General features: G+C 41.9%; 1 protein-coding gene across 2 annotated transcripts in view; it reads right to left on the reverse strand.

The window, feature by feature from the left end:
* Positions 1 to 68: 68 nt before the first annotated feature.
* The window catches only part of LOC124060075 (importin-13-like), a 23,685-nt gene continuing 1,587 nt past the window's right edge, over positions 69 to 22,166 (reverse strand). For both annotated transcript variants that reach the window (XM_046390561.1, XM_046390560.1), the window contains exons 3-23: positions 17,633 to 17,758; positions 17,187 to 17,543; positions 16,382 to 16,635; positions 13,347 to 13,487; positions 12,671 to 12,812; positions 12,000 to 12,166; positions 11,609 to 11,729; positions 11,065 to 11,212; positions 10,744 to 10,925; positions 10,433 to 10,459; positions 10,083 to 10,217; positions 8,402 to 8,554; positions 7,871 to 7,951; positions 7,621 to 7,758; positions 6,820 to 6,916; positions 4,931 to 4,983; positions 3,271 to 3,337; positions 3,043 to 3,101; positions 2,842 to 2,931; positions 2,541 to 2,722; positions 69 to 2,426 (exon numbers count right to left, since the gene is read on the reverse strand). In XM_046390561.1, the coding sequence (XP_046246517.1) occupies positions 2,330 to 2,426; positions 2,541 to 2,722; positions 2,842 to 2,931; positions 3,043 to 3,101; positions 3,271 to 3,337; positions 4,931 to 4,983; positions 6,820 to 6,916; positions 7,621 to 7,758; positions 7,871 to 7,951; positions 8,402 to 8,554; positions 10,083 to 10,217; positions 10,433 to 10,459; positions 10,744 to 10,925; positions 11,065 to 11,212; positions 11,609 to 11,729; positions 12,000 to 12,166; positions 12,671 to 12,812; positions 13,347 to 13,487; positions 16,382 to 16,635; positions 17,187 to 17,543; positions 17,633 to 17,758 (2,817 nt within the window). In that variant the 3' untranslated portion in view covers positions 69 to 2,329. The remainder of the gene's footprint in view (positions 2,427 to 2,540; positions 2,723 to 2,841; positions 2,932 to 3,042; positions 3,102 to 3,270; positions 3,338 to 4,930; positions 4,984 to 6,819; positions 6,917 to 7,620; positions 7,759 to 7,870; positions 7,952 to 8,401; positions 8,555 to 10,082; positions 10,218 to 10,432; positions 10,460 to 10,743; positions 10,926 to 11,064; positions 11,213 to 11,608; positions 11,730 to 11,999; positions 12,167 to 12,670; positions 12,813 to 13,346; positions 13,488 to 16,381; positions 16,636 to 17,186; positions 17,544 to 17,632; positions 17,759 to 22,166) is intronic.

A 22,166-nucleotide genomic window follows, 5' to 3' on the forward strand; every position in this document is an offset into this window, starting at 1 on the left:
AATCCAGATTTACAAAGTCTTCTCAACAGAATGAACGGATTTGGCCAAATCAAAAGCAATAATTAAAATACCTTTATTTTCATTATTTTATTTTAATCTGGTACTTGTTTCAAAGATGATGGAAAAATATCGGCAGGATATGCAAACAGCTTGTCTTTAATGAACAAAACTGCACCCACACACAGAGGAGTCAGGAGTTGCAGTCTTAGATATATTTAATAAATTAAAGCCAAGGTACAAAAAACAACCCCCCCCCCCTCGCAAAAAAAAACAAAACAAAAAACAATGTACATTTCATACCTCCCTCCCCTCCTCTTTCTATAAGCTGACAAACATTGTTTTGTTTTCCCACCTCATAATGAGACCACAATACAGACCGAGGATCAGTTCAACCTCCAATCACTGTTCAAAAATCAAACCCGTAGGCAGGACAGCCTACTCACAAAGCCGGTTCCTGCTTCAGGGTCTCGGCCTGAAGCACGTCCTCCTGTAGTGTCTCACACTTCAACTTTTGTCCCCTAAACAACCCCCCCACCCCCAGCCCCACCCCACAAAACACATACATGCTACATGTCTGCAGGCACCTCGGATAAGACAGAAGGATTAGACTGAGATAAAGTTCATCAGAGACCACAAAGTACATTTCGATGCTGAGTGTTACTAGATGTGAACTGGTCCTGCTGATTCACTAAAGTGAGTGTTTCACAGCCATCACATCACTTCATCAATAATGTCTCTGGCATAATGTGTAAGTACAGAACGTCAGTGCCAATTGTAGTTGCAAAAGCTGAGTAACTTTCTCAGAGATCTTTCGTTTTGTTACTCTCTAATCCTTCTCGGCCCTCTCCAAGGCAGTGACCAGTTGGATTAAAAGGACCTGGGTGGCTTGTTTTCAGGCATTTTGTTAGGAGCAAGTACTTGATGTCAATAACAGATAAAAAGATGAGTCTGGTCAATGATTACCAATGGCTGGTCATTGCAGATGATAAAGAGATTAAATAGAGATGTGTGATTACTGGTGAGCAGCAGAGGTAAAATACTGATCATGCCTGGTCAGTCTTAAGAAAAAAGTAGCGTGAATGAGTGTGGCATCAAAAAAATGAATGGGCTCTTTGTTTAAAAGACAGGAGGAAGTTATGCATGTGTACTGTAGGTCCAATATAAGTGCACCGAACAAGTGGAAAAAGATACATCTGTGCGCACACAACCTCTCATACGTACAGGTATGACCACACGCACACACTCAAATACACAGAAGTGTTCAGCAATAACTGTTAATATGCACAACTTGATTAATATTTTTGCACGATTACATCGACTAAACAGTCCATTGTCGGGACTATTAATCCCATCCCTCCAAACCCTCAGTTCTCCTCTCACTTTGCTTCATGTGCCTCTTCCACACTGCCAGGTACTATAATTCCTTTTTCCCCTCAAGTCTTCACTTCAGGCAGCCCTGCTTTACTTAAGGGACCAATGCATAAAAAGCACTCCTTACTAAACCAAGGAGACTGCAGTACGACTGGGTGGACTGTATGTACATGAGGTACGGCCCTGTACACAGACGGCTGGGCAAGAGAGCGCGACTCTTTTAAGTCCAGTTATGTGGTTTTCTTTCTCCACTCATACCCCCCTCAAAAGGCATATATAATAACGTAAAAAGGACAAATTCACAAAATTTGGCAAATGTGGAGATCACAGGGGCATGACTGGGAGTAAATATAGTAGTATTAATGTTATTTTTCCTGCAGAATCCCCTCCTGACATTGGTGACCCTCTCTTCCCATTAGCAGCAGCAGGACTGACAACCACCGTTTTACTATATGTGTATACATATACATTTATATAATTAATTTATTTTGAAAAATAATGTCAAGTAGCTACGTACAATACCACTACCATTTCATATTGATGCTAATCACCAGGAAACAGCCTAGGAACCACGGGAAGATCTAGAAAGGCAGAACAAGACAGAGATTGCAGGAGGCGTGACGCAGCATGCTCGGAGTGCTGCTCATAGCTCTTCCAAAGAAAAGACCTTTAAATAAGAGGAGAGAGGAGGGAGAGAGAAACAATCAACCCTACAACAGAAAAATATTCGAAGCAGAGAGGACGGCCTCCGTAAAGCCACCGGGGATTTAATGTTTGTCGATGGCAGGTTTGTTCTGGAATTGCTCCATGTCTTGTCCTGCGGCAGGGCGGGCTATCATTACAATCATTTCATGATATCTTCACTGATGGCGTTTGTGAGAACTGTATTGTTGTGGCATCCAGCTGTTTTGCGCTGAGGGCAGAGGTCACGGTTAGGTGAGAGTTCAAGAGTAGAGTTTCAGTATTCAGCGGCGTACTCTGTACCATGGAGCCCTCTGCACAGTAGTGTGAATTCCTTCACTATGTCCTTCACCCTCCTCTTGTTCACTCGTTCTCTGCATGACAGAGGAGGCAGTAAAGAGGACACAATTATATAATTATACAAGATAAATGCAAAAAAAAAACATATGGCTGGAAAACTAGACTCATTAGCTAAGAAACAGTGTTACCTGAGTATCTGATGTGAGAAGTTGTCTTTCTGTTCACTTGTGACCCTCGATGATGGGAACCCAGGAGGCTGCAGCGCCTCCTTCAACCACATAGCGAGGAGAGAAAAGCAGTGCTTGTTCAGACTGAAAAGCACTTCTGCAAACTGGTCCATCAGGCTCCGAGATGCCCCACCCCCGATTCCCTGGAGAGAGCGTGGGGAGAAATTTATAAGAGGAAGAATCGTTTGCTGTGTGATAACACAGCCAACTGCAGCATCAGAGAAATGATGACACTTGTGTGTGTGTGTGTGTTGCCACTAACCTCCAGCACGGCCTGGATCAACAGCTTGCCATCCTCCTCCACCACTCTGGCCAATGGAGGCACATCTGAGCAGTGGGGTAACAGCTCAGTCTACGGCAGAGACAGAGACAGTCAGCACATTTAAATCCAAAATGACTCATGTATAAACATAGACATTCTGGCAAAGTTTCAAGCTGTATGTGTGTGTGTGTGTTTGCTCACAAAGAACAAGCACGTTGACTTGACTGTTGGAGCCTCAGGAAACTTGAGTGACAGAACTCCTAGAAGTGGGATAAGGAGTCAAAAGCATAAATAAACTACTGGAAGATGGTGTCAAACATTTACAGTTTGTGCTTTATACTGACAGGCACATATTTCGCAGGAACTGCAGCAAAACACCCAGAACAGCGTGTAGGAGTGTGTGTTTATGTCAACAATGTGCAAACTTACCACAGTGGAACACTGCTTTCACGTCAAGACTCTCAGACAAGTACAAATCGGGCTTCCGTTTGAGGGCCTAAGATGCAGATAAAGGCATTAAACAGAGCATGTTTCTGTCTGCCCGACCCAAGCGGTGCTGCTTCACCACATTCCACTGCATAAGCTCCTTCAGAATACTGCTATCAACACTACCCGCTCAGCCTGGTAGCCGGATCTGACAGCAACACAGGACTGAGAACAGATCTGTCTACCAGGCTATAGTACTCTCTCCATCTGTTTAGGAAAAACTAAATCCAAACTCATACAGAGATCCTCCAATGCAGAACTCAGCAGGTATAACAAACAAATTGCAAAAACTCAAACTTTGAACTCATTGGAAACTTAAGTCAAACTAAAGGCAATGATGGTTTTGTTTCTCGAAATCAATTATTTTTGAAACATTACTTTTCCTTGTTTTTGGTTGACTGGATTGAATATGCAACAGAAGTGTGTAAGTAATTAACATGTGCAGATAAAGAGAAATACAACTCATCTTGTAATAATGAACTCATTCAGGATGGAGGAGAGGAGAGAGGGAGAGGGAGAGAGATGAAGGTCAGATCTATCCAAAGATAGAAAACAAAGGGAGAAGAATGAAGACGGAAGACAAAAATATAAAACAGAAGAGCCATCAGCCAATTTGTCTGAACGGATTAATATTAGTTGAATATTAATTCATTTGGGCTCTGATTGGCTCTGGGCTGGAATGACTTCAGAGGAGGACTGGGCTCAGAGACTAAGCAGTCACCTGGGACCACAACGCTGATACTGACACCGTTACATCATCTCCCCCAAGAGCGCTGCATCAGCTAAAATATTTCATCTAAGGCACTAATGGTGCTGATGTTTTTCCAAAGAGGAAATGTGCCCCGATGTTGACTTTATGGAAAAAAGGGAAAAGATTTTGTAAAATGTACGTGCTTAAAATTGTGGATTTTCATCCACAATATGTCTACACAGAAGCGCTTATTCTCCTATCATCTAAGCAGTCTGCTGAGCAGTATAATAAATCAGTGACTGTTCATGGAGGGATTACATGTGAACTCTGTGAGATGTGAGAATTTTCTGACTTCTCAGGTTTGTGAAATCTTTCTCAAAACAAATTAAATATCAATCAATCAGCTAGCAAAAAAGAGAGTCTTTCTTAGCTACTCAGGGGAAACAGAGCACTGTTTAAAAATGATAAAAACAATTAGATTAGATTTTCTGGTTACTATGACACCGAGTCCATAGCATCCTACCACAGCAGTGTGATGTTTAGATGCCACTCAATATCTCTGATCAGACAACTAACTGAATGCAGCCAGAATGATAAATGTAAGGTAAGATAAGGATGCTTTGTATACTGCAATGGGCATATCGGACCCTGCATGAAGCCTGTACTTTGTGTGTGTGGTGAGGTGACTGTTAGAATCCCAAGCGTTTGAGGAGAGACACACGCCTCTTTTTCAAACATTCCTCGTGTTTCATTCCTCTGCCTGGCCTGTGTGATGGGACACCTTCGGGCCCGTAACAAAGATTAGAAGGAGGTAGAGAGGGAGAGGAGGACAGAGGCACAGGGAGAAATCAGAAAAAGATAGAAAGAGAGAGAGAAACCCAAAGTGAATGAAATAAGAAACCAAAAACACACCTGAGCTTGGAGTTGCATAAATGAATCAACAATATCAGGATGATCCCTGGGTCCTAAAATATAATAAAGATGAAACTTAACAAATCATAAGAGAATAAGAATAATATACAAACAGCAACTGAATAGATTCAACAGTCATGTGGAAATAAAAGAGAACTCAAAAATATTTCATCGAAATAATTCACACGTGAGTAAGAAACGAAGGGAAGGGGGGGGGCATATGAAGCTTTGGCAGAGTCTTGGAAGAACAGACCAACCAAAAACAAAAAACAGGCAGAAGACAAAGACATGGGTCTGTTTGGAGAGAGAAAAAAAGAAAAGAAGTAACGAGAGAAAAAGAACAAACCTAAAGAAACAAAAGTGGGTTTGGAGTGGGAACCCAGGAGGCACCTCTGTTACTGTTACAGTTTGGAGGAAACGGGGAACCAAACCGGAATGAGCCCTCTTTTAACCTCATTCCCATGAGGCACCACGGGCACCAACAGGATCAAACAACAAGCAACACATTTCCTTTTAGACGGAAACAAGTGCCTCAGGGGGAGGAGGTTTCTGTAAAGAGTCCATTCAGAGCTGGTCAGTAAGATCCTATAGCCGCCAGTATGAATCACACTCAAAGATCAGGTTAGGTTCTGATATCACTACCTCCCTTATGCTGGACACACACTACAGGAATCCACATCGAGATTCCTGACTTGCAAACATGGTTTTCTCCGATGGCTGAAGATTGATGTTGGAAGGACTCCAACAGCAAACTTGCAATGAAACAGAACAAAGGTCTGTAGTAAGCGCCCAGCTTTAGCTGTTCCCAGACTCCAAACAAGTTTCCTGCTCAATACCCGCCTCCAGCCCTCATCCACACACAACCCCTGGAGAGAATACAGGGCTTATTCAGAAGGCTGTGATGGAGAGCCCGACTCTAATCCAAGCACTGCAGTGTCTGCAGCTTTATTGATCTGGCCCACCATGCTATGTTATATGTCAGCCGACTGAATAAGCTAGTGGTCTCTGTGCTGCGACTGTATCCTGTGTTGATACTGTCCACTGAAAAACACCTGCTCAGAAAAGAAAGAGTTCAGAGGCAGGAGCAGAGGCAGCCATTACTTAACCAGTCAAAGCAGGAAAGGAGGAGAGGAAAAATAAGACAACACAAAGGGAGGGGCAGCGGCAGACAGAGCTGGTACAAGTACTCTAACGCAAGTGTAGTGGATGTTCTCATGTTGAGTGAAAATCTGAACCTACGTCAGGCCCCGGGGAAATGCACATAAAGTAATGTCTGATCAACTTTGAGCAATTTACAAAATTAAAGTAATTTTCATGCAGCCCAAACACTGAACAGGAAATTCAAATAATGGATTTAAAAAGATGAAATAAGCAAATATTAGTCTGATAAATATAAAAAAAAAACCCATTACATTATGTGTTGATTGTAAAAGTTGAAAGCAAACCATAATAGTCTTAAAATGATTTAATAAACAGTCAGTGAGACTGTTGAGTCTGCATCAGTAAAATGATCACTTGATACTTTGTTAGACCACTTTCTTGTTCCCTTTGCATCAATGAACAATGAGAGCAAAAGTTTAAAGGTCGACTGTGACAACAGAGACAAACGACCTCTGACCTTTAGTCATTTTCCTATTTGAGACCTCCAGGCTGAGCCTTTTTATTGTCTAGAAATGCAACAGTATATCAGACTTGATGTACCGTTGCAGTAGATAATGGGCGCATATCACCAAAATATTAACAATTCACTAGCTTTTACGTTTACAGATTCATTCTTTTCATTTGTTGACCTGTAAAATCAAATGTAATAAGAAACATTCAAAGGTCTACCACTGATTTGAACAGACATTTGACAGTCTTCACAGTCCCACCCCTGCTGCACACCCTACCTTGCTGGAAGATGGACAGTGTTACCGAGGTAACCAACTCAAACAGCGCCTTGATGGGTGGGAAGTGGTCTGTCTCACTGGCAAAGATATGCACCATCTGAAACAGCAGGTTTTCACATCAGACACACACTATTTGTACAAGGGGAAAAAAAACTACTGGAAGGAAAACAGGCTCGAGTGTGTGTACATGCACTGCAAAAACATGATTACTGTAAAACCTGTGTTCACATACAGCTGGATACCATCAGATTTGTCCCCAAACAATATTTCTGGACTAAGGCTTGTATATTGTGTTAGCGATGTATAACGCTGCAGCATGCAGAGTTTTTTTTATTTTTTTCTCGTAGCATTTGGACTGATGACGCAGTGAGAAAACAAGCTCCGCAGTGAGAGCAGTTTTTTTTTTAATACATAACCTCTAACTGACTAACAGATACTTACTAACAGAAGTAAGTAGACTTCGTTATTTTGTCCTCATTTTCATTCCCCTTTGGAACCAGTTAAAGTGATGTGAATGCAAAGATTGACTGCTGTGATCCATGCATACATGAAAGCACATATAAATGGCCAGAAATTAGGATTCCCCAGCAGAAATATACCTGTGTTCACACGAGTTATAGTAATCCATTACCCTTAAGAAAACCACATTGTTGTTTACATGACATTAAAAAAACTGGGTTACCACAAATATGAAAACAAGCAGACTATATAGGTAAATGCTTAAAATTCATAGAGAACATAGCTGATTGGCTCATATACAGCCCCCTTTCTGTGTGTATGTGCTCATGTAAGAGTGTGTACCTGTCGTGTGAGATCAAGGGCTGAGGCCTGGGGAATTGTACTGTACATCTGACCAAGCATCTCACTTAGCTGAGACACCATGGGAGCAAAGTCATGGAGCAGAGTCTTCACCGATTTCTCAAAGATGGCACACACAGCCTGAGGGACAACATGAGATCAGCTGAACTGACATATCATTTCTGATTATGTGGACAGATTTCTTAGAAAGCAGAGGTCTGACAGTATGTGGGCACTCACGTTGACAACTCACCTCTACAACCTGCGAGTCGTTGAGCCACTTACTGAGCACAGTCTGTATGAGGGCAAACACTTGCTGCAAAACCACCACCACCTGAAAAACACAAATTCATTTCATTTACTAAAAGAAGAAAAAGGAAGTTATCTACAAGAGGTGGTATTTAGACATTATCATCTACACATGGGATCATGCCTAACAGCTGAATGACTAATGATTATGATTGAGTGACTAGGCAAAATGTCCCTGCTGGCCACCCTCAGCCCTGAAACCAGTGATAGCAGATGTGTTCAGCAGTGGAAGGTGTAGGGAGTTGTGGGGTGTGGAGCTCATACTGCAGCAAGCACCATGCGCCCCATGTCAAGTATTCAGCAACTATTAAAACTGCAGTGTACTGGAATACAAGCCTTTAAAGGGAACCTACTATATGTTTTTATTGGTACACATCTACCATCCACAGATTCAACCTGTTGCTAATAGTCCATGCATTGATATAATCACTCAACCCCAATGATGAATATGTTGGTGATGGGTGTTGGGACTGACAGGGTTTGGTCCAGGTGCAGGTGGAGCTGTTTTGACAGGCGGCGCTGAGCTGTCCGCTGAATCGTCGTCCTGCTTGCTGATGTCGAGTGTAGTGAACAGGTTGGACAGCAGCCCCAAAATGTGGATGATTGCTAACTTATTGGAGGGATTAGGCTGAAAGGAGAAAGAAAAAAGAAAGAAGAAACATCATTTGGAGTTTGATACTATATAACCAAAAGCCTGCCCAAAATGAAATGCTTTCATTTTTAAGAAAACAAGCTGGCCTTAAAAGATGAACATGCTACCCAAATTTCTACAATTTTGGACATTCGTCATTAGTATTTACAGTATAAATAAACAATAATAAATGACACAATAATCTCTGATAATTAATATTTAATCTCAATCCTAGTTTGAAAAAATAAATCACAGGTATAAGCAGTAATTCAGCAATATAACACAAAGAAATGGATAATGGATTACTATCCACTTTTCTCACAGACATGCATCAGTTCACACACACACACACACACACACAAACAAACGCACGCACGCACGTACGCAAACCCCCCCCAGGTAAAATCATTAATTAGGGTTTCACCAGCAGTGTTTAACCATTATTCTGTATCCATGGTGATGCAACAGAGCCAAAAGACCGTGAAAATGACTATGAGAGCCACACCATCTACACATCTCTACTTCAACATCTACCTCCCCTCCATAATGCTGATGCTTTAACTCTACAACATTCATCCCACAACAAGAACCGTGAGTGCACACAATGCTTGAAGACAAATCAGGGTAACTGCATTAGTGTTTGCAGTGAGGCCCGTCAGACATTGTGGTCATTCACCCCTGATGTAATGTAACCCGAAGGTCTCCCCACTAGGTGCCACTATTTGTTGGGCTCCAGACACAGCACCTGATTTCCCAGTCTGATGTAATGCCGATACATCACAAAGCTAGACAGAAACAAAAAAAGAGGGAGGAAGTCGGAGGGGATAGATGAGACAGTGTGTGACGGTTGCGTGTGCCTCTGTGTTATGGGAAGGGTGTGTGGGTAGGCAGAAAAATGAAAAGCTTCATCCAAGCTGACATATCTGTTCACCCCACCCAAGGTCTTTGTTGACTGTAGAACAAGGGATGAAGAGACATTTCACTGTATTCCACACACATTAGATATCAAACTGTGTATTTTTAGAAAATATCAGCTCCAGATTTGCACTATCAAGCTTGGTGGTCTAAAACTCCAGGCTCTATTAGACCTGACATTTAAACAGGGTAAAGAATTTTCTTTATGCATGACTGCATGCATGCACATGTTAAAAAGCATAACTTGCAAGTGCAAGTGAGTCTATGTAGGCATTTTTAAATTTTCTGTTTATCTTCTCTCTTGCTGTGGTGTGTGTTTGTTTGTGTGTGTGTGTGTGTGTGTGTGTGTGTGTGTGTGTGTGTGTCTGTTGGCATGAGTGAGACAAAGTGCGTATTTGCTACTTCCATGTGAGTCACTAGCCCATGGTGTAGGGTCAAATCCAATCTGGTCCCGCAGAGAAATGTTCCACTGCAGTGACACCACACAGACGCAAGGCCTGTTCCTATTGGCTGGAGTCCAACTGTGCCTGTTCTGTCTTTGTATGTATGTGTGTGTGTGTGTGTGTGTGTGTGTGTGTGCGCAATGCTATACACTGGTTGGTATACTGACCGTCTCATCTGCAAGCTTCTCCAATTGCTGAATGTAGGGAGTGATTAGAGAGTGAAGATTTCTTAAGATGTCTTCCACGGGGAGAGCGGAGAGTAGGAAACCAAGAGCCTGCATCAGCCACATACACTGACTCGTCTGCAAGAAAAGATGATGGCAGGTTTAAGTGAGCTTAATGCCTTGTACAAAGAGACCACATGCTGATTTTTTTTTTACAAAACATAACATGTCAGCTTTAGACTACAGGCTGCACACATGCTATGCAATTCTTCCACAGCTTTCTTTATTTAAATGTCACTTAGAGACATAAAGACAAAAAGAGAGAGAAAGTGAATGTGAGAGTACACACTGACCTTGTGGATCTGCTTTATAAGCACCTCCTTGAAAGAGAGAGAAATTCAGAATGATGGTTCTGTTCTTTTGAAAGCACAACCCAAATTAGCAATAACAAGTAAAAATAAAGCAACTGAAGTGGTTTCAAAAATGAAATAATGTTATTTATAAATGTTATTTATAGAAAGCATGAACATCACAAAAGTCTGCAACACCTTTGCTGTTAAAAGGGAGTGGGGCTGTTAAATTGATTATTACTGGCTCTCATATTTGATAGACTAGATGGGAAAAGCAATAACATGTTAGAAAAGAGGTAAACGTGTGTACAAACCTGAGACACAGCTACTATGTTGGTTGCGTAGGGTGGTAGGTCGTATTTGCACTCCCTACAAATTTTCTTGAGTGTAGAGACAGAAGAAACAGAAAGGTCCGGGTTCCCCAAAGCCTGGAGCACCAAAGGCAAGACACTGCTGAGCATCACTGGGTGGTCTGCCAGCCATTCAGCCAAAGCACCTGATGGGACATTAACAGTTCCAACTCTGAATGACAGGCGATATGAGTATTACCAGACCTGTGCTGTCTTTAAATCACATTAAATTTGTTTGTACTTTTATGATGTGTCCTGAAATCATTTTAATGAAAATTGTCTCACCTATAGTGAACATTACTGTGTCTGCTAGTTGGACGTTGTTGATGCTGATTCTGGGAATGAGTCCTATCAGGCCTGGGATGACGTCAGAGTAATTCACATCTATCGTCTCTGCTATGGACTGGAAGCCATATAGTAAGGCCTCTGTGTGCTGGAGGGGGAGAGTTCAGTTAGAGCAGTTTTGTATAAATAAAATGAGGAAATTCAGGAGTGACCAAAAACTGAGGTTAAAAAAAAAAAAAAGAAGTGAAAATAAACATTAAAAATGAATAAAATAGTTAAAATCTTATAAATATATGTTTTTATCTTACTCTTACCTTTTTTTTAGGTTTATCTAGAGGTTTATTTTGATTTGAGAGTGTGGACTTCATGCATGCTAACATAAAAACAATAACAAGAAAAATGGAAAAGAAGTACCAGTTTCGGAAAACTGGTTTATTAAATCTAGGATGACACATTTGCAGTACTGCCTTCTGTGCTCAAACCCCCCATCCAGAAAATAGTTCACTTTTTTTCCTTTTGGCTCATCTGTGTGTGTCTTACCCACCTGCCATGATGTTGGCTGCTCTGCATTAGTCAACAGTCTCCCAAGTTTATCATAGAGGTTACTCAGTAGCTCTGCTCCCAGCATCTCATACACGTACATGAGTGTGTCTGAGATATCCACCCTGAAGGACAAACATGCACAAACAGACATTTTAGGGCCACCCAATATTGAAACATTATCTGTTAATCTATTTTTGCCAGAAGCTGGCAGTGCAGTGAGAGTCTATTAGAGAAAAACACACTCAAATGCTAACCAATCATCCTGTCAGTGGGTAATTTCTGAAACAGTTAGAGTGTCACTGATACCCTTGCAAACCAGGAGTGTGCAGGAGAAATATGCGTCTACAATACATAAAGACAGGGTCAGGTATACAACACACACACACACATACCTATAGATCCTGAATTGCTCTTTCTCATCTGAAGACCAGGATGCGTACTCCTGGTCGGAGGGGAACTGGGCTTTGTGCAGCAGAACATCCACGAGCTGGAAATAGACGGGCCTGTAGACCTGCAGATACACTACCTGCTTATCCGACTCAAATGACATTATTTCATCCTGCGGATGGAGTAAAGAGACATAAAAAATAATCTTAGGTCTGGAAAATAAAATTATTTATGTACTTTACAAAATAAGATAATCTGTTTAGGTTCACACAGGATATTAAGGCAAGTATGTTTGGCATTTTTGCAGTATGTATTATTCATTTATAACTGAGAAAACAACCCCACTGTGTAATATGAACCTACATTTTGCCTGAAATCAATTATCCTGTACAGGTTAGAAGACAAAAAGCAAATATTTTTGGACAAGCTGTGATAATTCATTACTTGAAAACTGCATACAAAAAGCAGTGAAACCCCGGCAAGTAGCACAGGATGAGAGTTCATGTTTTATCCATATTTATATCTAAAAATGACTGTTTCAAGCAAGTGCCTATCAAGCCTTGCCAAACTACAATAAGCAAAGCTTATTTTGTGGACTGTATTTGTCAAACTACCACAACGTCACTTCAGCATTACATCACAGTACAGGATAGCGTCAGATTTCTATATTCCTTACTTGTAGAGTATACCAGAAGGTGAGTGTGAGCGAGCTGGTGGTCTCATTGACTGGGTAGTGGCCGGGGATGCCTGTACAAAACATGATCATGTTGACTAAAGCCAAGAAACTCTGCCAGTGATCCACCTGCTCCAACAGAGTCCTAGACACAGAGGTGGGTGGAGGGGGCACAGACAGAGAGAGACAGGCAGAGAGACAGACAGAGTAAGAGAGAGACAAAAAGTGTCATTAAACTTGCAACTTTTTCCAGCAACACAGGAAAAACAGACATGTAAGACACTGGACAAAATATTGCATGACTTTTTTTTTTTTTTCAGGAAACCCAATTCTCTTATACAGCAGGGAACTTTGTTGAAATAATTAGTTAAAAAACAGGCCAAACTTTCTATTTTTATTTTGGGATGGGCTGAAATACATGTTACATGTGTTTCCTTCTTTCAAAATCCCAAGACTGAATAATCATACAGTGGTGTACGGATTGACCAAAATCGCATGATATTGCAATGGGTGTCTTTCCTATCTGATTTGAGGGTTTAAGGACAGAGGGTGTTGTGTATAGTACAGATTGTAAAGCCCCTTGAAGCCAATTTGTTATTTGTTGGGCTATGTAAATGAAACTCACTTGATTTGATAAAATCTTCATATTGATACTGGCCTGCTGAAAACACATACACACCTGGAGTGATTTTCTCCCAGTGTAACGGCAATACGGCAGATACCATGGCAGGTCTCCATGTCTCCATTCTGAACAGCCTCTCTGAGCTGTTCCTGGAGGGCCAGCACTTGAGGTACCAGTTTCAGCAAAGTGTTCACATATCTACAACCCACACATACACAGAACACAGAAGGTTAGGAATCTAGTTCATTTAAAGGGAAATTAGTGCAAAACCAACGCAGTGCTGCACAAGTGAGAAAAATTGCATGCACAGCCTCCACTGGTGAATGTGAAACTGACTCACACCGCTCACAGCTAGGCTGATGTATTTACTGCTCCTTCTCAAGACAAGTGTTTATTTCAGATCAAATCTCTGTTCAAGTCTGTCCAACCTCTGATCCAGCACACCCACCCTAAAAAACCCACACATCTACCAGGGAACCAGAAAATCTATTCAAAGCTTCTGCTCAGAGCTGCGCTGCTGCTGTCAGTTATTATTCAGTCTTCTTCCTGCTGTCTCAGCCATCTATAATAACCTCACTCTAAAACACACACATGTGCTGACACACACACAAACTTACACAGACGCATGGGTATACACACGCAACCACACTCTGCGAGACAAACTCAGATCGGGTCATGTGACAACATCAGACAACATCCTCCTGTCACTCTTAATGACAGCAAGTAAAAGGGTGACATTTGGAGACGAGGGACGTGCATGTCAAGTGTGTGTATGTGAGCGTGCGCCTGAATGTCACTGAGGAGATTATGTGCATGTGTGAATGCTATAAATGTAAATCATATTATGTGTGTGTCAGTCCCAGAGGGGTTTTGTGGTATGCAGAAGGTGCTTCGTCTTTCATGAGAAGATCAAGAAGGACGTGGGTCCAGTTCGATGAATATTCATCAATGACACAGCAAGGTTGTGCGACTTCACCGACATTTGATAAGAAAACAAAACAAGAAACAAAAAGAAAACAAATCTCAAAGCAAATCTCATTTAAGAAGCTGAAGCCAGCAAATGTTTTGACATTTGTAATTAAATTACTGTAAGGATTAATCAGTTAAGAAAATAGTTAGCAATTTGATCTTTTGCTTTATTCTATGATGACTTAATCTAGGGTGGAACTAACTATTATTTACTGTATTTTCAGATCATCTGTCCATGATTTCATGTGTAACATCATCAACTAATTGTTAAACAACTAATTCATAATAACCAAAGCATCCTCAAATAACTGATTTTGCACAACTGACGGTCAAAACGTTAAAAGCTCAAAACTCGGCTTAAATCCTTGAACCGAGAAACGGAAAAAGAGAATGATTGGTTATTCTAGTATTTATTAAATTAAAAAAAGTTGTCAATCAGTTTTCTTTCCAATGAATTATCAATTAATTGACTAATTGTTTCAGCATCCACGTAATCTTTACAGAACCACACTAGGTGGAGAAAAAAGCCACCCTGCTGAGATGTGATGTGCATGAGTCTGGCCTCCATCTGATAAGCCCGTACCTGTGTGTGTGTACTGGCCTGTATCCTCTGTGTTTGACTGCCTGAGTGACCCTGTGAGAGCAGTGCTGGGGCCCGCTGCAATTTACTCTGAGTGAGTGAGTGAGTGACTGTGTGTGTGTGTGTGTGTGTGTGTGTGTGTACATGTGAGTGGCAGACTGCACTCATGCACTCAGAAGATCATTCATTTTTAACAAGGTGCTTTGCAAATGCAGGTCATGCACTCTTAGCTAAGGAAAAGAGGACCTGGTGTGTATGTGGTACGACTAAAAAGGCAGAATGGATTTGTGGATTCTGGAGATTCCGCTGAGACTTAGTGCTGCAGTCTCCTCTCCTCTTTTGCTCCCTGCCATGCTGTTATATACTTTCTGCCTCCTTCCTCCTGACTCCTCCTTTATTCTCTCCCTCCAACCCCACCCCAACATCCCCCACCTCTGATCCCCTCTGCAATTACTGCAACACTCCGAGACAGGGGAAATGGGTTGCCTGGCAACAGGATGCAGCTGGACCAATAGCATCCCCCCAAATGAGTTGACTGTAATGTGTTTAAACAGAGGGAGAGAACAAGAGACAGGGAGGAGGGTTTAGTACTCAAAGTGAGGGAAAGGAAAGGGGAAAGGAAGAACACAAAGAAATAGAAGCAGAGTGGTAGAAAAGATAAAACAGATAGAATAAACAGTAGAATCTACAGATGAAAAAAGGTAAGCTATCACTTCCTTGAAAGGACGGGAGGAAAAAAATCTCATACCACAGGTTTATACAGACACAAACATAACACAATATAGGCAGTCAAATGAAAAACCATAAATCACACAATGCTTTCCCTTAGAAGACAAGACTAAATGTGTCTCATGAGACACCACTAATGGGAGAGAAAAGACCTAACAAACAGTACTCTATCGTACTCTATCTATCATTACTGAGACTGTTCTACCTGTAAAACCGCTGCCATTAATTGTCTCCCCTCGGCATAATGTGAGTGTGTTTAAACTGACTTGTCAGCAAAAACTTCACAGATCTGAGACCCTCTTGTATGAGGATGAAGTCTTTTATTCTTGCACACTTTCACACTTTCACCTGCCCTTACTTCTTTTTGCCTCTTCCCATCACCCCAGTCCTCTCTCTCTCTTTCCCTATCTCTAGGGGAGGGGTAATGGGTGCTGCTATGTCTGAATCAACCAGGGCATGATGACATCTCTACCCAGCACTGTAACCATAGCAACGTCAGCCAACCGAGAAATGCCACTCTCCTCCCCTTGGCTGTCATCTTGCCCTGTATCAATCCCTCCCTCCTTGCCTCCATCCCTCTCGGATGCCCTTCTGGTGCCAACCCGACTGATCCATCTCTCTTTTTCCTCTCCTCTACTCTCCCTCTCGCTTTCCACCCGCCTTCTACCTCCATTTTTGCTCCAGTATAATTTCTCAAGTCAAAACCGTGACGAGCTTTCATGCCATGTGGCAGCATTGTTATTTCCTTTTTCAGCCTCTTCTTGGGGTTGGCATGCCAGCATGGGTGTACACTGACACACATTTAGGTACATACCTTTGGGAGTCAGGCTGTGAGATGGCGTTGACTATCGCCTCTACCGCTGTGTCAAAGAGCTCTGGGTCAGGCAGGGCGCTGAAGCAGTCGTGTACCAGGCCTTCACTTTCACTCAGGGGCACATCCAGAAGCACCCAGGATGACAGGCAGCGCAGCACGCGAGCTTTTACTGCCCCTGGGCTGTCCGTCCGTCGCAGCAGTTGCTGCAGTAAGGGACACACTGACCCCCACTCACGGCCCAGGGCTCCCCTAACCTAGAGGGAGGATGACAGTGAGGGTTAGTCTGCTAGTGCATCCCTCCTCTCATGTGTGGTAGGTTCCTCTGCTTAATGAGTAGGCTGTCTTTTAGTTTTTCCATATGTAAGATATATAAGTCAATAAGATACCTGTTTTTCTCACTGACACAATGTGATGTTTCATTGCTATCTTATGTTCTGGAAAATAATCAATTTCTTGTTTTTGGTAAATCTTTCAAAGAAGCCAAACCTGTGAAATATCAGTTAATCTTCTTAAAACATGCAGCTCACTTTGCCAGAATCAAACAGATGAATTTTTGATAAAATGATGAATGATTTTCTCAGAAACTATGCTGTACTGTATTGTACTCAAGTACAAATCTGAGATACTAGTACTTTGAGTGTTTTCATTTTATACAACTTTATACTTCTAGTCTGCTAAATCTCAGAGGCAAATATTGTTTTTTATTGCTTTTTTTAATCCTTCCTGATGAAAAAATGAATGCAAAATAAAAAAAAAAAATATCTAGGAATACTGCACAAAAACATTTGTAGATGTACAAACGTACCTGTCCTTTTCGGTACTGTGGCAGGCGGCTGGTTTGGAACTCCTCAGGCAGGACGGTGAGCAGTTCCAGCAATGCCAAACAGCGTGCCCGCCCGTCCACCCCTCCCCCCTCCTCTTGGAACACCCGCACCATCTCTGCCACTGCGCCAGGCCAGGCCTCAGGCATTGTGTTGAGTGCCAGAGAGGCCAGGGCCACACATAGTCGGGTGAGCACCATCTTGGAGCCGGAAGAAAAGCAAGCAATCTGGGAGAACAGCTGGGTCTTCAGAGACTCATACTGGTCTGTGGGGATGTCTGACCAGTAGCGAGAGATTTTGGTGTGAAGCGCGCTAGCACCAAAGTACTGGATCTCTGGCACCTGTGAGAGATAGAAGGAGGGATTCAAATGAGGCAAAACGCTTTTAAAGTATTTGTACATTTATGTAAGAGTTTGTGTTGGCGCTGTACCTTATCTGGGCTCAGCAGAGCCCAGCAAAACTGCCAGGCCTGAGGTGAGACCTGAGCCTGCATTAGCCATTTCTGGGCAAGATTCTTGTTTTCTATATTGGGATCATAGTACAACTGGTGGAGGGCCTAGACATACAGAGAAAGAGAAACAGAAAGAAAGAAAGAAAGAGAGAAAGAGAGAGAGAGAGAGAGTTGAAAGAATAAATACATTCTGTGGATGGTTTTATCATGACAGGATTGAACAACTTTGTCCAAAGTCCATTTGAGAAATGTTGCAACAGCAATCCACACATTCAAACAGTCAGAGACAGAGATGACCGACCAGATGAGAGAGGACAAACGCAGTCATCTGAGCTCTTGTTTGCAGAAAAGAGCTGGTTACCTTGAGAAAAGAGCATCTTTTATCACTCGCAAACAGGCCAAGACACACACACGGCAGACAGTAGACAGACCACAAAAACTTGAACAGAGAGAGCGATGACCTGAAAGCTGACAGCACTCTCTGAAGTACAGCTCTGAGTAATTTGAGCACTTGAGTGCAATGAGAACAAGAGGGAGCAAGCCAAAGAGAAAAAGTGTGAGTGTGAAAATGGGAAATAAAAGAAAGGAAAAGGGGAGCATTAATTAAACAGACACCTCTAATGCTGGCAGTGCCAGAAGAGAGGTTTACTCTGCAAAAGTGCCCATTCTTTGTCTGTCTGTCTGTCTCTCTCTCTCTCACACACACACACGAAGATGCTCACTGAACCAGAACTGCTGGGAGCCAGCACTAAGTGTGTGACAAGCAAGACAGGGAAAAAAAACAACTATTCAGCGAACTCCTGATCCTTGTCTTTAACCCTGAAGCCTGCTCACATCACTTCCTCCACCAGCAGTCATTCTCATTTCTTTCTCTTTATTTCTGTCCATCCGGTCTCAGTGCACCCTTCAGCTTTCTATCTTCATCTCGGGTTCCTTGTAAAATGCACATTTCTCCTCAATCCCTCATCAGAGACATTTGGGATGTCAAATAAAGAAGGATGAATTGTTGTGTAAAGAAAAACACCAGTGGTCACAGAGTGCAATGATGCAGCTGTATAGAGGAACATCAATTGAGTCAATGCCTACCAGAAGCAGAGAATCTCAGGTGGTGTTCTCTCTCCTGTCTCCTCTTGCCATTCTGCAACACAATTATCTGTCTCCATTTACTGTAGGAGACTCTGAACATGGCTGGTTGAGTGTTAATGAGCTGCTTGTTCGCAGAGAGTCAGGTGGCATTTGTACATACAGTATATGTCTATGAAAGACAGCTATAGGTGCAGGTACAGTATGTAAGGTTTGTCTGTGGCGTTGCTCTTTCTAATCCATTAACATCTACCTAAACCAGTGCACCTACAAAAATAGGAAATGAGGCGTTTTTTCTTTACATTGAACAGATTGCTATAGACAGAGCTGCATGGCAAATCTGATGAAATATGAATGGGTTATTATGTCTATCTTTCTGTAAACGAGGCTGCAATATCAGAGTTCAAAGCAGCAGCGGATCATTACTACAGACCACTGTGTGACTGCAGACAGCTCCTTATCCAATCCCAAACAGCACCGTGTCTGAGCCTGTCTGTCCTTCCTCGGGTTTATTATCAAAGCACAAGACACAAAACGATCTGTTCATCTGCTTTAATCTTGTCACAAAGAACCACCACCTTCCTCCTTCTAGAAATCATGCCCGACATGCAGCAGATATCTTGATTAACTTACTGTAACTGTCCATTATTAAGTGGTTCTTCAAAAGACACACACATCCCTGAAAACAGCACGGATTATTTGCAGCCGAAGCAACTAAGTGCACCTACAGATGGCGGCAACCTGCCTGAACCACCTGTCTTCACCTGAGGGTGGAGTGCTCTTGGCAGACATTGTCAAAGGTCATTAGCCTCCTCGTCAGTCACCTTTCAACAGGAGGAGGAAGGGAAAACGAACGCAAGTGAAAAACCATGGCTGAGTTAGACAGATTCACCATCTGCTCTCACACCAAACGGCAGATTTACTGCAGCTTGTATACAGTTATGTGCTCATTACTGTGTCCAGGAGAATAACTATGGTGTAGGTCCTGAGTTGCGTTAACAAAGAATAGGAAATGGGTGTACAAAGGGGCAGCCTTTATGATGTTTATGTAAACATGATAAAAATCTCTCCTTCCCCACATGAGTGCAGAAGCCTACACACACACACACACACTTTGGGCATGTCTTTGCGTGCTGTGTTCACACACAGCAGGTAATGGCATCTCTCTGTGGTAGGTTCAATGTGTCTTTGAGCCATCTGTCCACCACAGCGTCACACTCAAAGTCGCTGCAGTGATAAGAAGGCAGTCTTGATGCTGTGCTGCAGAAGGCATCATCACACCACTGACCCATCATGACACTGCGCTATAATTGTGAGAACCAAAGACATGCAGAGGAATGATGATTAATGAGGGAACAAAGAAGAATAGTTTGTGTGAGAGTGTGCGCGGGTGGCTGTTGACAGCACACAGCCAAGACAGAAATTAAGAATACCACGTTGCCAACAGTGATAATATCTCAGCACATGAACAGAAAACAAACCCTTGCACCAAGTGCCTCAACATGCACCTGAGACACGTGAATCATTAATCTGCCAAAATCACAATAAATCGATTAATCCTTTAGTTCACAAAATGTCAAAAAAATGTCAGCAATGTTCATCACAATTTTCAAGAGCCCAAACAAATGTTTTCCAAATGCTTCTTTTGTCCATCCAACAGTGCAAAACCCAAAGCAAACAGTCCAGTAAACCCATAAATTACTAAGAAAATTATCCAATCCTTACATTTAAAAGGCTGGAACCAGTAAATCTCTGTCATATTTGCTTGAAAATAACTATTAACTGATTATCAAAATAGTGGGCAACTAATTTTCTATTGCTTGACCAACCAATCAATCGAGTAATTGTTGCAGATCTGCGTAACACTGAAGGCTGATCACATACACTCACCAAAACAACAGATATGATACCATCTCTGAGCCTGCTTGCACCAGGACATGTGCATATCATGTAATCGATAAGATGTGTTCCACCTTGAGCCCATATACATTTCAGTCAATAGTTGAATGGTAACAGTCAACAGTCTCTCTTTTCCTCAAAACTAGCCAATACATGACACGTCATTTCTCAGTGTCAGATGCCCCCAGTATGTGGTGTAATACTTTCACTATCCGGCTGAATCATGTCCTCGACTTTCAAATGCCGTAAAACTATGTCATAAGAAGACACCACTTGGTGTGACGTACATCCACTTCTGCCTTTACATCAGCAGTTACCAAAAAGCGGAGGTGCTTCACAAGCTAAGAATCTGAATGGAGCTTTACAGCCACACTGGCCCAGTACTGTGCTGTGCTGTGCTTCTGTCTGGTGTTACAGTGGTTGTTTGTCTCCAGGCAGAAAAGCAAAATGACAAAACTCTAACAACCCAATGTTTCAGAGCAAATGGAAAGCTCTGAATTTCCTCTACGATCCACTTGTTTGGTGGACCAGTGATTCTAGACGAGGCTAATTATAGTCAAGCGGAAGTGTAAGGCAGTATATGTATCCATTCATTATACACACAAAGATACTGACAATGTGGTACTTTGTTTCACAGATACAAGACTGAACAAAGAGCCTTCTACGGGACACATACAAAAGCTGGGCCAGGAACCATCATCTCCACCAGCATGTTAACAACAAGCACCATGCCACCATACAACACTGACAATTCTGTATGGCTGATCTTTTCCTTTTCACTCTTTCTGAAGGTAGTTTTGCTCTCACCATCTCACGAGAAGTGCAATTTCACCTTCTATTGATGAGCAATATGATGTATCTGCAGGTCATTTGTTTCCACAGTTACCTACTGTTGTGACTGGCAGAGAAGATAATAACATTACCAGTAAAAGCAACAGCCCAGGTTTCTCAAAAGGCATTAAGCTGATGCCCTGACACAGACACTAATATGATGCTTTTAGGTGCACGCACAGATTCTAAAGAAGCCTATCATCTCCCTCATATTGCAGCATATAAACATCGTGAGAATACCATAACTAATTAAATACCAATATGTCAGTCTCACAAAATTATCTTCAATGAATGGAAATATGTAAAAAAAAAAAAAAAAAGAAAATCATCTCACTCAAACAGTCTAAATATATTTTCTAAACATAGCTGAGTCTTAGAGGAGCACTATCTCATCAGTTTAGAGATGCTACTGCTGTGTTATTACAACAGTGCTCTTAGCCTTCATGAAAAATAATACATCGGATGTTATTTGTCATATTCCATCAGCTAATGAGATTACTGATGGTGCTGTACCACTCAGAGTACACTGACTGCTTCAACAGAATCTGAAAATGCACCTTAAACTACACACACCAAAATAAATGAATAAATAAATAAAACAAAATAAAACAATTGAATTTTCATGACAATCCATGCAAATCTATAAGGCTTTGTTTCAGTTCACTAAAAATAATACCCTAATACATCATAACAAATTATT

This window comes from Scatophagus argus, chromosome 6, assembly GCF_020382885.2.
Source record: "Scatophagus argus isolate fScaArg1 chromosome 6, fScaArg1.pri, whole genome shotgun sequence".
In the NCBI taxonomy this organism is placed as follows: Eukaryota; Metazoa; Chordata; class Actinopteri; family Scatophagidae; genus Scatophagus; species Scatophagus argus.